General features: G+C 51.8%; 6 protein-coding genes across 6 annotated transcripts; 2 read left to right on the plus strand and 4 right to left on the minus strand.

Moving 5' to 3' along the window:
• Positions 1–820: 820 nt before the first annotated feature.
• CCMA1212_009320 (uncharacterized protein) lies at positions 821–3,583 on the minus strand (the record flags this gene model as incomplete). Its single annotated transcript, XM_073706407.1, has 6 exons — positions 821–1,708; positions 1,760–2,245; positions 2,300–2,605; positions 2,657–2,873; positions 2,922–3,282; positions 3,358–3,583. The coding sequence occupies 6 exons, from the start codon at positions 3,581–3,583 to the stop codon at positions 821–823; spliced, it is 2,484 nt and encodes an 827-aa protein (XP_073554986.1).
• Positions 2,987–3,298, plus strand: CCMA1212_009321 (uncharacterized protein; the record flags this gene model as incomplete). The annotated part of the gene is made up of 1 exon (XM_073706408.1): positions 2,987–3,298. The coding sequence occupies one exon, from the start codon at positions 2,987–2,989 to the stop codon at positions 3,296–3,298; it is 312 nt and encodes a 103-aa protein (XP_073554987.1).
• A 465-nt stretch (positions 3,584–4,048) lies between the features above and the next one.
• On the minus strand, positions 4,049–5,623 carry CCMA1212_009322 (Uncharacterized protein; the record flags this gene model as incomplete). The annotated part of the gene is made up of 1 exon (XM_073706409.1): positions 4,049–5,623. One exon carries the CDS (start codon positions 5,621–5,623, stop codon positions 4,049–4,051), a length of 1,575 nt encoding a protein of 524 aa, XP_073554984.1.
• Positions 5,624–8,222: 2,599 nt separating this feature from the next.
• Positions 8,223–10,267, plus strand: CCMA1212_009323 (uncharacterized protein; the record flags this gene model as incomplete). The annotated part of the gene is made up of 2 exons (XM_073706410.1): positions 8,223–8,297; positions 8,399–10,267. 2 exons carry the CDS (start codon positions 8,223–8,225, stop codon positions 10,265–10,267), a joined length of 1,944 nt encoding a protein of 647 aa, XP_073554985.1.
• A 197-nt stretch (positions 10,268–10,464) lies between these two features.
• CCMA1212_009324 (putative thioredoxin reductase) lies at positions 10,465–11,807 on the minus strand (the record flags this gene model as incomplete). The annotated part of the gene is made up of 2 exons (XM_073706411.1): positions 10,465–11,498; positions 11,561–11,807. 2 exons carry the CDS (start codon positions 11,805–11,807, stop codon positions 10,465–10,467), a joined length of 1,281 nt encoding a protein of 426 aa, XP_073554982.1.
• Positions 11,808–12,673: 866 nt separating this feature from the next.
• On the minus strand, positions 12,674–13,495 carry CCMA1212_009325 (uncharacterized protein; the record flags this gene model as incomplete). Its single annotated transcript, XM_073706412.1, has 1 exon — positions 12,674–13,495. The coding sequence occupies one exon, from the start codon at positions 13,493–13,495 to the stop codon at positions 12,674–12,676; it is 822 nt and encodes a 273-aa protein (XP_073554983.1).
• Positions 13,496–14,012: the final 517 nt, after the last annotated feature.

Raw genomic sequence — 14,012 nt, forward strand, 5'->3', positions numbered from 1 at the left:
AAGAAGCGACGCATGTACGACGCGCTGCGTGAACATAATCCGGCGACAGGCTGGAGGAGGCTCAGGAACTGTAGGCATCTGGATGGTGAATCGAGGCGTATCGCCAATTGAAAGAGGTTATGTGGGCAAACGTGACGCTGCTTGCTGGGGCTCAAGGACGAAGTGAAATACTGCTCTCAAGGCCCATCCTCATACTGCAGCTATCAATGAGCTACTTATGCCAAGAAACACGGCCACTATAGTTGGGTGACTGAATGCCAGCAATTTCATGCCAATCTGTGCCGTTCGCTCCTTGAGAATCGTTCGAGTTACAGCTGGCATTCAGGTTATTACTCTTGTAGCAGCTATTGGGCCATTCTCAACGGCATTTCCCTCCTCCCCGCATAATGCGCCTCATCCCATTCCGGTTGCCCGTGGCAGATGTGACTTCCATACTGAGGACCAGTGTTCAGTCAGCCACTGCAGATTGCCACTGTTCGTTTAACCCTTCGCTGAAGTAAGCAGTCCGAAGCCCGATATCATTGTTCGGATGCGATGTTGAAGACTAAATGGGCAATGGAAGTTGGCCAAGATGGAAACCCGAGGCCGTATATGCAATGTCTGGGGAGCCCCTCAACTTCAGAAGCTGTATTACGTAGCGAGGTACTGAAATAGCGATGCAGGGTAACGTAGATAAGAAGTTAAACAAGGTTCCAGTTTACGATTTGGATATGAGTAAAGATTTCACTTATCCACAGAGGCAAGCCTCCCAGAGATATCGTACATGGTATACACGAACTATCATAATCCAAAACTCCGGCTTCCCACAAATTCCAATCCATCACCACTCTCCATCAGGTATATCTGCAGTCGTCGCGGAAAAGGCCAAAGTCTCGTTGTCAATGGATTGCCACGCTGTAAGTGGCGTATGACTTTGATACCGCGACATATCAGCTTCCTTGGCAACTCCGTGGCTTGCACCAGGCCCAACCTCACTGCTCCCTGCTTCGCCGAGAGGTAAGGGTGCAAAAGACGATGGGTTTGTTTGGCTGAGGAAATGAGATCCTCCTTCTATCTGTTCTCTTTCACTGTTCATCGGGGGATGCGTTGAATGTGCGATACCAGGGGGCTTAGGAAGACCCATTTCCCCGACCGACTCGCCACTTATATGTGTAGAAAGCTGAGCGGTCGAAAGCTGTCGCTTTCTTTTGTGACGATTTTCAGTAGAACGGGGCTCCAGATTTCTGGATATGGCACCCATAGAAGGCCGGAAGCAGTCGGTGATGTCCAGCCGACTCATGGCCGCCGTCACTCCCGTCAGTAGCGGGACTGACTTCGTCATTCTTATATTCATCGGCCGCAAGTGTCCCAAAGGCTTGTCCAACGGAAGCCGCCCAGGCAAGGGAGAGCTCATCTGCGTGTGCTTCGAAATTGGACTCCGTGCCATGAGCGGAATACTGGAAGCAGGGCCCCCAAATAGATCCCGGTATTGGTAAAGATTGGGCAGCTTGATGATGCCCGAAAGGCCGTTTTTGTCAATGTCGAGGCATGCTTGCTGCAGGAAGGCGCTTGTGATCATGTGGATGCGGCTTATGGCTTCCATAACGTTGATGATGAGTTCCAGGTTGGACATGTCTTTGGGATTGATTCCAGAGGAAGGTTCTTGTTTGGCGAGATACACGTAGACAGTGGTGGCACAATAGAGTGAAAATGCGCATAGGGGGTTGCTCTATATGGTGTGTCAGCCTTGTTTCTTTGGAACGGAAAGGGGATCCCGTACAAATAAGGACGAGCGATGAGAGGTCAGCTTCGCAATGCTGGCAATTTCTTCGGCGGCATTCTTGAGAAGACTGCGGCACTCCTTTCTCAACCGATCGTCGAGTCCGTGTGTTTCAATCTTCTCGAGAGCAACGTGATGCAAGCATATCACGCATGCATGAAAGTTCAAGTTGATATACGTCGCGAGAGGGTCTCGTATGTTCTCCGGAAGACGGAAGCTTTCCGGCATGAATAGGAAGAGTGTGGACAGTTGGTTATCCAGACGGCGGTGTCTCTGCCAAAAAGCACCATTTATGGCATCTTCCGGCCGGTCGGAGGACTTGATGAGATGAACGTGTGACATGATGGACTTTAGCATCTCGTTGATGACGAGAGAGCCAGTGAAGCCACTGTAGGGTGCGCCCTTCATCACCTCGTCTAAGAAAGGCGCATTTTCTTCTTGGCCTGAGGCAAAGGCCTCTTCGCTAGCCGGAAGTCGAGTCATTATCTGCGTTTATTTAGATGTGTCATGGTCCAACGTATCTGGGAGTGAGGAACTCACGTCTTTCGTTCTGATGATGCTGTTCCAGCCAGTCGCTATACTCCCCTGGGCATCGTTTAAGAATGCCATCCAAAAGACTCTCCTACGCTCTTCCAATTCGGTCCAGTCGCTCGGGGGTGCCAGTCTTGGAGGGGAGAGCATGCCATCTGGCGCATCTATCTCATCGAGAGCCATCATTTGCACGAGTCTGGCGCCTCGAGCACCGCTCATGGACGCTCTTGTGTAGAGCATGGCTCTGGCTTCATAGGCAGCAATGAGGACCCAGGTTTGGGCATGTGCTATCGTGATAAAATGCTCTCCGTCACCCTTCGCTGCGTGTTAGCTATACCCCGGTCGTTCATTTACCGATACGCTCACCTTCAATTCGTCAGTCTCGGCGTAATGTCTGGCTCTTTTATAGAATACATCAGCGATGCGGTCGTATTTGGGATGCCACAGGGCGCCCATTGCCCATATAGCATACTGCAAGCACATCGGTGGCTTGCTCAGCGAATTGCCATAGAAAGCTCTGTAATAGCGACCAGAATGAATCGCCGGCATATAGTGATATTGCGTAGAGAAGAAGGCGGTGTGCCTAACAATGATAAGAAGCTTGTCCGGATATAGCGTTATGGAAACTCACAAATCTTCTACCATCTCGGGCGGTGGTAGGGCCTCTGACATGCCGAGATCTATGAGCTGATTGTTATGAAACGCACTGCCAGCTTGACTGTCAAGGTCTGCAAGTCCGGAAAGCAGCTGCGGTCCCGCTTGAGCAGTTCCGTCGTCAGCCACATTCTGGCTGAACAGCTGGTCCTCGACAGCGGAATTGCCGGGCAAAGTGCTGAGATCATGGAAGGCAGCATCATCTTCGACCATTTTCTCGGTGCCATGTTGATCTTTGCTATTGAGCCAATCTTGACTGTCCAGTCCGCTGACGAGAATGTCTCTGCTAGTGTCAAGACGGCTTTGGCCAACCTCCTTGAGATATCCTTCAACCTGGGCTATTACCCCATGTGAGTGTCATCAAACGATACGACAGACGGGTGCATCTGAGCGACACAAGGTCTCACACATACCTATCCGAGCCTCCAGCTCCTTGACGTTGGTTTGTAGCAACTTCGGCTTGCGCCGAGCTTCCGGGTAAATGCACTCGCTGTTGGCTTTGGCGCACCGACTACAAGCCGGTCTCTCGTGGTCACATTTCAGCTTTCGGACTTTACACGAGATGCAAGACAGCGGTTTCTTGGGCTTTGAAAGTGGTCGTACAGCGTCCAGCTGTGCTGTTGTATCACCTGTTGACATGGTGAGTCGAGGATATCATTGCCTCCGGCCCGGCTCCAACGCCCCTGACCCTTGCTAAGCCGTCAAGCCAGCGGATGATTGTGCTTGAGTGTCAAAGTCCTTGACCAAGGACCAACAAAGTCGAAGCCAGCAGCTGGTTGATTGAACGCGCTCTCTGAGAACGTGGTGCTTGAATTGTGGCATAATGAGGCTCTCCATGTCGGGATTGATGGCTACTCTTCGGGTTGCCTTAGGCTAAACAGGGGGTCACGTTTCCAGCTTCGGGTACTCGGCTTACGACGAGTCCGACGCGGGTACACGATTCCCCACGATCCTTCATGATCCTTCAAAGCACAACTTCCATCAGTGTGGCGATACAATGTCTTTGCAACTTGCGTAAAGCAACAAAGAGTGTCTAATCAATTGCTCTAGGCTATCCTTCTATCTATACCAACGAAGAAGCTGCTCGATTTTCCCAATTCCATCCTATTGAGTAGCAATGTCAATCACGCCCACTCCGTCTTCAATCTTAATCTTCGTCCCAAAAGGTTGAGAGTATTCGCATAGCCGGCCGAGAATGTCATTGGCGACCTCGGGGGCCGGCCGCGTGGGAGTTCCAATCAAAGAGCCAGGGCGAGGCGTCCGCCCCAAATCGGCCGGGTAGATACGCACTCGAGATAGCTTTCCATCAAGATAATCCGCCGAGACCAGGAGAGCTTCCTTGTTCTCCGGCAAATCCAGCCACGCCCAGCGGCCCTCATTGCTCTCGCCGTCCCCGATAATAGGACCTTCCAGAGGAGAAGGAGCGCGAAAGGCGGCATCGTCGCGCCAGGACCGGAACTGGGAGTGTTGGAAGACAAAGTTGGAGACGCCATAGAAGATTGGCTTCCCCTTGTAAATCTCCACGCCCTTGAGCGTGTGCACACCGTGGGCGAAGAAGAAGTCGGCGCCGTGGTCGATGACTTGCCGCGCGAACGTGATCTGGAAATCTGCCGGATAGTGGTCGAACGAGTAGTGCTGGAACGAGAAGCGGTTCTGATGCCAGTGGATGGTGACGCTGAGAAAATCGGAAAACTGCTTGCCGGAACGAACCTCACGGAGGATGTCGCGGAGATCCTGGGGCTCCATCTCGTAGCTGTATTCCCCAGGGTTTGCAGCCACTTTGAAATGAACGTCAAAGGCGTCCAGCGTCTCGGAACCGTCTTTGGGATCGACATCCGCGATAACTTTGAGCTGTTTCATCTGCTCTGCCGTGACACTGTGGAAGACTTTGAGGCGGAGAGAGTTGTTTTTGTACGTGATTTCACCCTTGGATTCGAAATGGTGCTCGAGGCGCTTCTTGATGCCAGCCACTTCTTCGTCCGCCTCAGCGCTGGCATTTTGCACTCTGAACTGCCGCCCAAAGACGAGAACAGATCCTTCGGGGTCGGCTTTGGGCACGCCAAGCGGTCTGCTGACCTCGTCTCGGCGAGCGATGATGCTGTCACGAATTGCTCGCAGCTGCTCGAGCTGTTCAGGGGTGACAACCACGGGGTTTCCCGTAGGTACGCCAACCAGCTGAGAGTAGTCTTGGGTTTCCGCATAGGCACCGATAAAGCCAACAATTCCCTTTGGAGTGGTCTTGAAGCGGGCAAGTCTGGCTTCGACAATGTTGTAGTCCGTTCCGACATGGTCAATTCCCACCCGGCGGAGCTGCTCGAGGTTCTGGACAAGACCGGGGTCGCCGTTGTCGAATGTGTGGTTATTTGCCTTTGTGACCATGTCGATGCCCATGTTCTTCCAGTCTTCTACCACACCCTTGTCTGCCTCCATGTGGGAAAAGGGGCCACGGAAGGTGAGGCGATCAACGACGGTGTTTTCGTTGTTGGCAAAGGTGGTGTCAGCCTTTTGCATGACCTCAACGAGAGCTTGGATGTCCGGGTCGTTTCTATTCGAGAAGGGCATCATCTGAATGAGGTCACCCACTGCCGCAACAGTGAAGGGTTGCTTGATACGCATGGCCAGCTCGGTGTCCTTGTCCCGGAAGCTCTCCGGCGGACGCATTGTGATGGAGATGGGCATTTTGAGACGTTTGTCTCCTTTGACAGGTGAATGAAGAGGAGAAGGTGATGACGAGTAATGGAGGACAACACTGTCTCTTCAAGAGGGTATCATCAACATTATATGCAGATTTTCCCGCTTCCTCCTTGACTCTGTCCATGCTGCCAAGTGCCATCGTCTCTACGCAGACTTCCAAACGGTTTGCCGAGATCGGTCCCGAATCCCTCGGGAAAGACACTAGACATATTGAATTCCTCATCCGACAAGACTCCTGAAGGTCGCGAAAGACTCCGCAAAGAGGATAATCATCGATGGTGACCGGTCGTCAATGCCACGCGAACGACGTCGACCATTCCATTGATAGGCACAGAATACACCTCTCCTGGATCATATGCGGACTTGTCCCACTTCCCGATACTCAAATGCCCATAAACAGGGGGGAAGATACGGAGTATAAACTGCTGCTTAGCATCGAATTCCGCGCTCAGTCGGCAGCTGAGCTCCAGGCAATGCCATAGTTGACGGAAGATTCCTGGTTACGGTAACTGGCGAAGGTCTAATGCAAGTGTCGCGATAATTTCCGCTTTCGGTAACTTTCCCAACCGGACATCTCCGCCACGAGCTTGACAGCGTTTCTCTAGCCGTGAGAAAGCATTCATTTGTCTTGATGAGACTTGCACTCTAGACGGTATTGTGGATAACTTGAAGTATGATTATCGAGAAATTATGGTGTTAGCTTCAATTTCCATCGATACCTTCAACTCTCAACACATAGGACATGAGGTGGCGATTTCTCGAACGGACCATGATGTGAGGAAACAAAAGCAGCCCAATTGCTGTGGCAGGAGATGAACCGGAAATGACGATGTGCAGTCTGGATTCTAGGTCTCCATGTTGGCCAGGTGAGAATCCGGCATCGCATCGGTAAGGCACACAACTTTGCTCCCTATGACCCGGGATATGAGCGGTCCATCGGTGTGATATTGAAGGCAGCTCAGGGCTACTCGACCGTATATCTTTGCACAGCAGCGAGGTCTTTATTCAACCCCGACAGTGCTAGGATATCTTGATTCATTACACATTCAGTTTGACGAACTGCAGACGCTGTTCCGTGTGTTAACGTCGGCATTGGCTATTTATAACGCAGCGCGCTCGAGCTGACCGATATCTTGGTAAGTGCCGTCTATGTTTAAGCATCAGTATGATGAATCTCTGGTGCCTCTCTTCCCTTGCTTCTAACGGGAACACTTTCTTACCATGACCATCTCGCATGCATGGGTCTTTTGTGCCGTCCTCAGTGTTAACGAAAGACGTCACCTACGTTGGCGCGCTCCTCTTTCGATGAGACAATATGTCATTCAAAGAACGCAAAACCGCGGAACTGAAACTGCTATCGTGCTATATGTTCAATCTTCTAGAAACGAAATGCCTGCAGTTACTACGACTTTCTTTCTTACAGGCAGCGAAGAAGCGCTCACTCCAAGCCATTCCATTGTGTAGCGTTAGGCTTACTCACTGTTGTCTATCAGCGTATCATGTGCTTAATTGGTGAATGCAAGGCATTGAGAAACAATCACCGATTAGTCTTCATGAGTGTCGCCACAGTAATACTCAGTTGGGGGCCAAACACTCTTGCCTGAATGTAATCTGGGAGCTATATGATGCCTAGGAAGGCACAGTGATTTTGGATTCCGAATACGCCGGCCTACGAGACTCCTGAGGGTCGATTGAAAGTTTGGTATCTCTATACGCATAAATTTCTCTTACCCGGCCCGAAGATCTGGGAAGAGCTTGGCAGGGAATTTGAGATGCGGGAGTAATCCATCAATTATACATCCCATTTCTGTCACGAGGTAGTCTCTGCATTCTTGAGTCATCCTTTGCAGAGCAAGATGATTTTCAGCGACTGGTTGTCTCCGAGGTATGCATTTGAAAAATGTGGTCAGAGTAGAACGTTTACGCCTCTTTCCATATTCCGCTAAAACATGATGTTTCGTGCTCAAGTTATAGACCTTACAGGCATTCTTTGCTCGGGCTTCAGGATTAGCATATAAACCTTCTCGCCATCTGATACCACACGGGCTCTTGCGGGGGGCAGTAACTAGTCTCAGCGCTACGTTGAGCGACGGTTTAGCAACCGGCCATGCGTCTGTCATCTGCTAGCCTGAGCCCGCAAAATACGGAGGCGGAGCAACCCGTTATTCGTGGCAAGCATCCCGGGCAGAGACGGTCCCAAGAGGCGTCATCACTATGGCTTCTTGCTAAACGTTTCATCACCCACCATACTCAGCAGAACAAGTTCTCACTCTGACACGTGCTTTCAAAGGGTGCTCTCTTTTGACTCCTTTGTCCTGATTGTCTTGGACTGTTCCCAACTGCTCTCCAGTGTCATTCAACATTTGCACAGAACTATCGAGATACGTAACTGACGAGCGTCCTTTGTCACCCATCATTTCGGCCAATCCCCCCTTTGCGGATGACGACTACTGCAAATTTCTGGAATTCTTTCTCGCTGTGAAACAACAATTTCCAAGGACTGAGAATGACAAAGGCTGTCGAACCCTCGCAGACGTATCGGGCAACAGGAGTCTAACGGCGACCTTGGAACAATTGAGCCACCATGTCAACAACAACTGTTGTTCGAAGACAACCGCGCAGCAAGGGTTGTGAGCAGTGCATTGCACGCCGTGTCAAGGTGAGAGCAATGCAGTGCCTGTTCACACATTTCCTGTTCACGCATTCCTTTCTCGAAACCCAATCTCGAATAACAAGACGGATCTGACTGAGTCGGTGCAGTGCGATGAGAGGCCCGGATGCTGTAAGAACTGTTCTCGCTTCGGTCTCCCCTGCTCAGGAGCAATTCGCGGTGCAGTGTTCCTGGACATGACGGAGAAGGTATCTTGCAGTTCAATGAGGCCAAGGAAGCAGAGAACGAAGAAGACGGTCGCTGCAAAGGACGAAGCGGAAAAGCGGACGGAAAAGCCTTCTTCTACAGATGATACTCTAGAGAAACAAGGCACGGTTGAGGACAGCAGGTCTTTAACAAACGGTTCTCCCGCGTCCCCAGCCCTCTTGACTGACTTTACAGGGGATACTGAGGACGCACAATCGTACACCGAGCTTCTTGAGATCGAAGAGCAGGGCGAGAGGTGCCAGTATGGCGATTTGTCGTTCCCAAGCACTCGGCCCAAATCGCACTTTGACGACGAAAACTGTTTCGGCATGACCACCTTTGACTACAATCCATCCATCCCTCCGCAACTAGATGCGGCAGCGTACAACGAATATTGTTTCGTTGGAAACTTTGCTCAGCTCATCATGAGCTCTCGCCGAAGCTACTCCACCAATAGGCCCAAGTCATGGATCCTCGAGCTCCCCCATCTGGCAGCGACAAACGCACTGCCGTCCTCTCTTCGATACGCGATGCACGCAGCGGCACTACTATACCATGCCGTAACTAATCACGACAACAGGGCAAAAGTAGCCGCTGTGAGGTGGTATCTGGCTGGACTACAAAGCTATCGTACTACAGTACTCGGACCTAAGCCGAAGAAAGTGATGGCGGCATCTGTGCCCAAGGAGGCTGTAGGATCGGAAGGGCTAAGCATATTGGAAATTGCAGAGATTTGCGTTCCGATCATGTTTTCCTTCTACGAGGCTCTACAGGGGGCCAGTTCTGATGCAGAGCTTCTTCACCATGCGGCAGCCACGGAGATGCTGGAGAGACGAGGGCCGGAGAATTGTGTCTGTGGCCTCGCTCATAGCGTGATGCGTTCACTGAGAGTCAGAGAGGTGAGAATGCTCATGATACGTCTTTACGTAAATGTGATCCTTGAGGTTGGATCTTCATGTTGGCTAACCAATCTTCATCTCAAGGCCTTTTATTCTATCATGCAGAACAGATCTGCCAATTTCTCCTCTCCCGAATGGCTCTCCATTCCCTTCCAGCAAAAGCACAAGATCTGCTACGACCGACTGATCGATATCCTCCTCTCCTTCACTAAAGTGCTTCGCCTTCCGTACTTGGACCAAAAGGGTGCGACGCTGAGGCGCTCCGTAAACCGCGTCCATGATCTCTCTACCACCCGCAAAGCTGATATCGAGGAGAGGACGATGACTGTATTGGCACAATTGCAAGAGTGGTGGCTCCAGTTCAGCCAAGAGCACTGCGAGATGATCACACTGAGCACCCAATCCTCTTTTACCCCCGAAAATGCCTGCATGGCCGTCGCCTCTCCCACATCAGTCCTTGCGAATCCACTCTCCAGCTCGTGGATGATCGCGAACAACGAAACCCTCACCGCAAGCATGCTCTCCCTATACAGCGCCACCCACATGATTCTTCACACAGTCCTCCTCGTCATCTCACTCTCCAAAGCTCCGTATTGCATCGGCCCCGACGGCCAGACGGAGGTCGATTCTCACCAAGCCGCGATTTCGGCATACGCGATGGGCGTCTTCAATGCTTCAATGTATCTGAACACGATCAATCCCTTTTGCGGCGATGCTGTGCGGACGAGCTTTTCCATGACGATTGTTTCTCAGTTTGCTTTGGAGGATACGCAGCGAGATGAAGCTCGGCGAATGCTCGATCAATGGAAGGTTCATGATCCACAGCCGCCCAGCTTCTCCGGAACTGCAAAATCAGATGCCCTTGTGCTCTGAGTTAGGAATGACCAAACAATCAATGACGTGGATTACTTATAGACATAACAGCTTCATAAGCCGGTCAGAGAAAATGGGGAGAATACACGGATACCACGCGGTTCAATATTATTATTTTTGCTCTATATATGCCCACTGATCCCGAACAACACCAATCATGAGAGATACCTTATGTCCGGCTTGCTCCTCTTCGGTTGTCATTGATCAAATTCTCCCGCGTAGAGGACTTCGCCTAGTACGTTCATGCGCGACCACAAAGCTCGCATGTGATGTTCCAGCTCTCTCTTCGTCTTGGTATACTGAACTGATAGCTCGGCATCCGCATTTTCAGTTTCCAGTTCCACTAAGTAGCCGCAAGTAAGCTTCTGATCTCGGTTGCAATGCTCGAGAGGTAAGTCCAAGATATGTGGCTTACCTTGAATGTAGACGGCAGTCTTCTTCCCGCTATACATGGCATGCGGGATGTTGGTAGTATTATCCGAATTGGCATCTCCGACGGCGAAGATGCCCGGGATATTTGTGACCAAGCCTCGCGACGCATCAACAGCGAGCTTTCCGCCGTATAGAACAACGCCAGTCTCTTCCCCCAGTGTTGACTTCTGCGCCGTTTTAAAATTGGTCAGGATAGCCGCCCGAGTGACCGGCGCGCCAGTCTCAAAGTTGAGCTGGAAGAGATCATGCTCGGGGACGGACGGTAGGCTGGGGTCTTCGTCTCCAGTGGTTCCATTGGAGAGCCTCTCCAAAGAGGTAATGATTCGGTTATCAATCTTTATGCTATGCAGCTCCAGGTACTGCTCCCACTGGGGAAAGTCTTCCTCCGTGGCGGTGCGTTCATCAGGCGTGTCCGTGCCGTTGACAAACAAAATGATGTCCTGGTTCAAAGTGATAATCTCGCGAACCGCACCAGGCCCCTTCTCCAGAGGCCCCAAGATGCCCAGCTGCTGGTCTACGTGCTCATGACCGTCGCACCAGGGACACCAGTATATGCCCTTACCCCAGTTCTCGCGGAGTCCCGGCGTGGAGGGAATCAAATCGCGTAATCCTGTTGCCAGAATAATCTTTCGAGCGGTGAAGGTGAGATTACGGTCATCTGGATAGTCGGCGGAGACTGTAAAGTAGGAATTGTCCGCCTGTGGTTGGATCTTGGTAACTGTGCCGTTTACTAATCTGACGGTGCCATATTCTCGAATCTGGTTGCGGGCTCGCCAGCGGAAGTATGCCGGCGTGACTCCTGTTCAGTGTTTAGCAGCTTGTTTCATACAGTTGAGCTTCCTGTTGAAGGAGACTACCTACCGTCAAACCCAATCACATCGTGCAAGTGCCGAGTGGCAGCGTTTCGATAGTCTCCTGAATCGATCAACAAGACGTTTCGACGGACTCGGGCCAAACCACTTGCGGCACTGAGGCCTGCAGGACCCCCTCCGACGATGATGACATCGTAGTCAGCCCGAACTGCTGGCTTGAGGATGTTGCCTGTATAAGCCGCCTGACAGAGGCCACCAAGAGCCGGCACCAGAGCGAGGACACTGAAGATTCTCATTGGCAATATGATAGCAAACAATTGATATGATCGATGCGTGATTTGAGATGGCCGCAATGGCACTCATGGCGGAAAGCCCAGCTTCTTATTCTTGTGTTAAAACTTTTTGCCCTCCGCCAACCGCAAACGTCCAAGTGGGAGGGAGGTACTACAGTCATCCGTCAGATGTCAGCCAAATGTACATGTGCTCGTGCAGTCATTTATGATCTTGAGAAGATGAATTGATACCGAACATCAACACACTTCGTGCGCAGAGACAATGTACAATTATTGTGTGATTTCGTTCATATATGAGACAATGTCTCTGTTGGCCGATCAAGGCAGCAAACCAGTTGAGCAGCGTGGCAACTGACCCAGGAAATCAAGTTAAAACAGAGCAAATGCTACCCAAAAATACTACCAACTGGCGCATGGCTTGTCCACACGGTTTAGCCCCAAACTCTATGACCAAATCAGATGCGGAAGAGCATGCGATTCTACTTTGGGGATTGCGAGCTACCTGTAAAGATACAGGAATGATTACAGGGTGGGTTCCAGATCATGAATCGCCAACGTCTCAAGCTGTTGTCGCCTCAACTACTATCGTCACGCCGCTTACCAATCTCTTATCTTGGAAGAAGAGCTCTCCTTGTGAGGAGTATTATACATATGGGATATTGAGGCTATATTTTCCGTAACTGCCGTTTCGTCGTTTTGCCGTTTCTTAACTAGGACTGTCTCGGGTTCAACTTTCGAGCGACGCAAAGGGACATTTCATTCATATACAGGATGTAAGTCGCTGGAACTGCCACAACGACAAGAATTCTTTCTACATACTCTCTATAACTCGCTAGTCAAGGCAATCATCTCATATCCATCAACTCATCTCAGATCTTGAGAAGAGTCGCATCCCTCCACTTCTCATCCGACGCCGCAAGCTCAGCCGCAGCCTGCTTCGCCAAATCCACCGTCTCCGGGCCCAGCAGCAGCTTCAGCGGCGGGTCGTCGACCTTGGAGATCTTGACAATCACATCCGCCACCTTCTTCGGCTCCGACCGGAACTGGCTGTACTGCTCCCGGATATGCTGGAACTCTCCCACCGTCTGCTGATACGGCTCGCTGATGACGAGCTCGTCTCCTGCAAAGCCAGCCCAGTCCGTCTTCATGCCGCCGGGCTCCAGCACGGTCAGCTTGATGCCGAACGGCGCCAACTCCTTGGCCACGACGCCGGTGAAGCCTCCGACGGCCCATTTGGCAGCTTGATACGCCGACAATCCAGGAGTCGCCAGTCTGCCGCCCACGGAAGAGACCTGCAGGATGCGGCCGGACTGTTGCTTCCGCAGGATCGGGGTCACGGCCTTGGTCACGAAAACAGTGCCGAGAAGGTTGGTGTCGAGCTGCGCCCGGAAGAGCTCGACAGACGTGTCCTCGAGTGCTCGAGGGATGGCGTAGCCGGCGTTGTTGACGACGACATCGATGCGACCAAACTTGTCCACGGCGGCCTTGACGGCGCTCTCGACCTGGTCATTCTTGGAGACGTCGAGGGCCAGCGGCAGGATGCGATCCGGGCCGTACTTTTCGAGAAGGTGGTTGACTGTGGATGGGTCGCGGGCAGTTGCGACGACGTTGTCGCCGTCTGCGAGGGCGGCTTCGACAATGGCGAGGCCGAGGCCTTTGGACGAGCCCGTGACAAACCAGATGCGAGCCATGGCTGTATTACAGGTTTCGTGACGAGTTGAAGAAGAGGCCGTATACGAGCTTGTACCTAGGTCGAAGTGGCTCGAGATGTGAATGATGATATTCTCGACACTCAACAGCATCGTCTTGATCCTTTATAGACCTCTCCATTCGCCTACATCGCCCATCTTGAGCGCATATCGCCTCAAGACTCTCTCCATCCGTCCGCCTTAACTCCGTAGACGAGGCATCACCACTCCAGCTGTAGCCTCCCATCCGCTCTCATTGCCCTGTCTCTCCACGCCGCTCGAGAAAGACGCCGGCTGTTTACACACCGGGCGGTTGAGGATCCAGTGTTAACCCCGGAGCTCCCCATAAGGCGGATCGCGGGGCGAGCGGGTTTTTCCCGCTCGGGCGCGGCCGCTCCAGCGTTTAGACTCTGAGCGAGCTCAGCCTCTTCCCGAGTCCGTTATTCTCAAAGCATTTTCTCAAACTCGTCGTCAATTTCTCCTTCTCATGTAATCTCATCTTCACTATATACGAACGGAC

The sequence above is a fragment of the Trichoderma ghanense genome (genome assembly GCF_004382785.1).
Source record: "Trichoderma ghanense strain CCMA-1212 chromosome Unknown scaffold_16, whole genome shotgun sequence".
In the NCBI taxonomy this organism is placed as follows: Eukaryota; Fungi; Ascomycota; class Sordariomycetes; order Hypocreales; family Hypocreaceae; genus Trichoderma; species Trichoderma ghanense.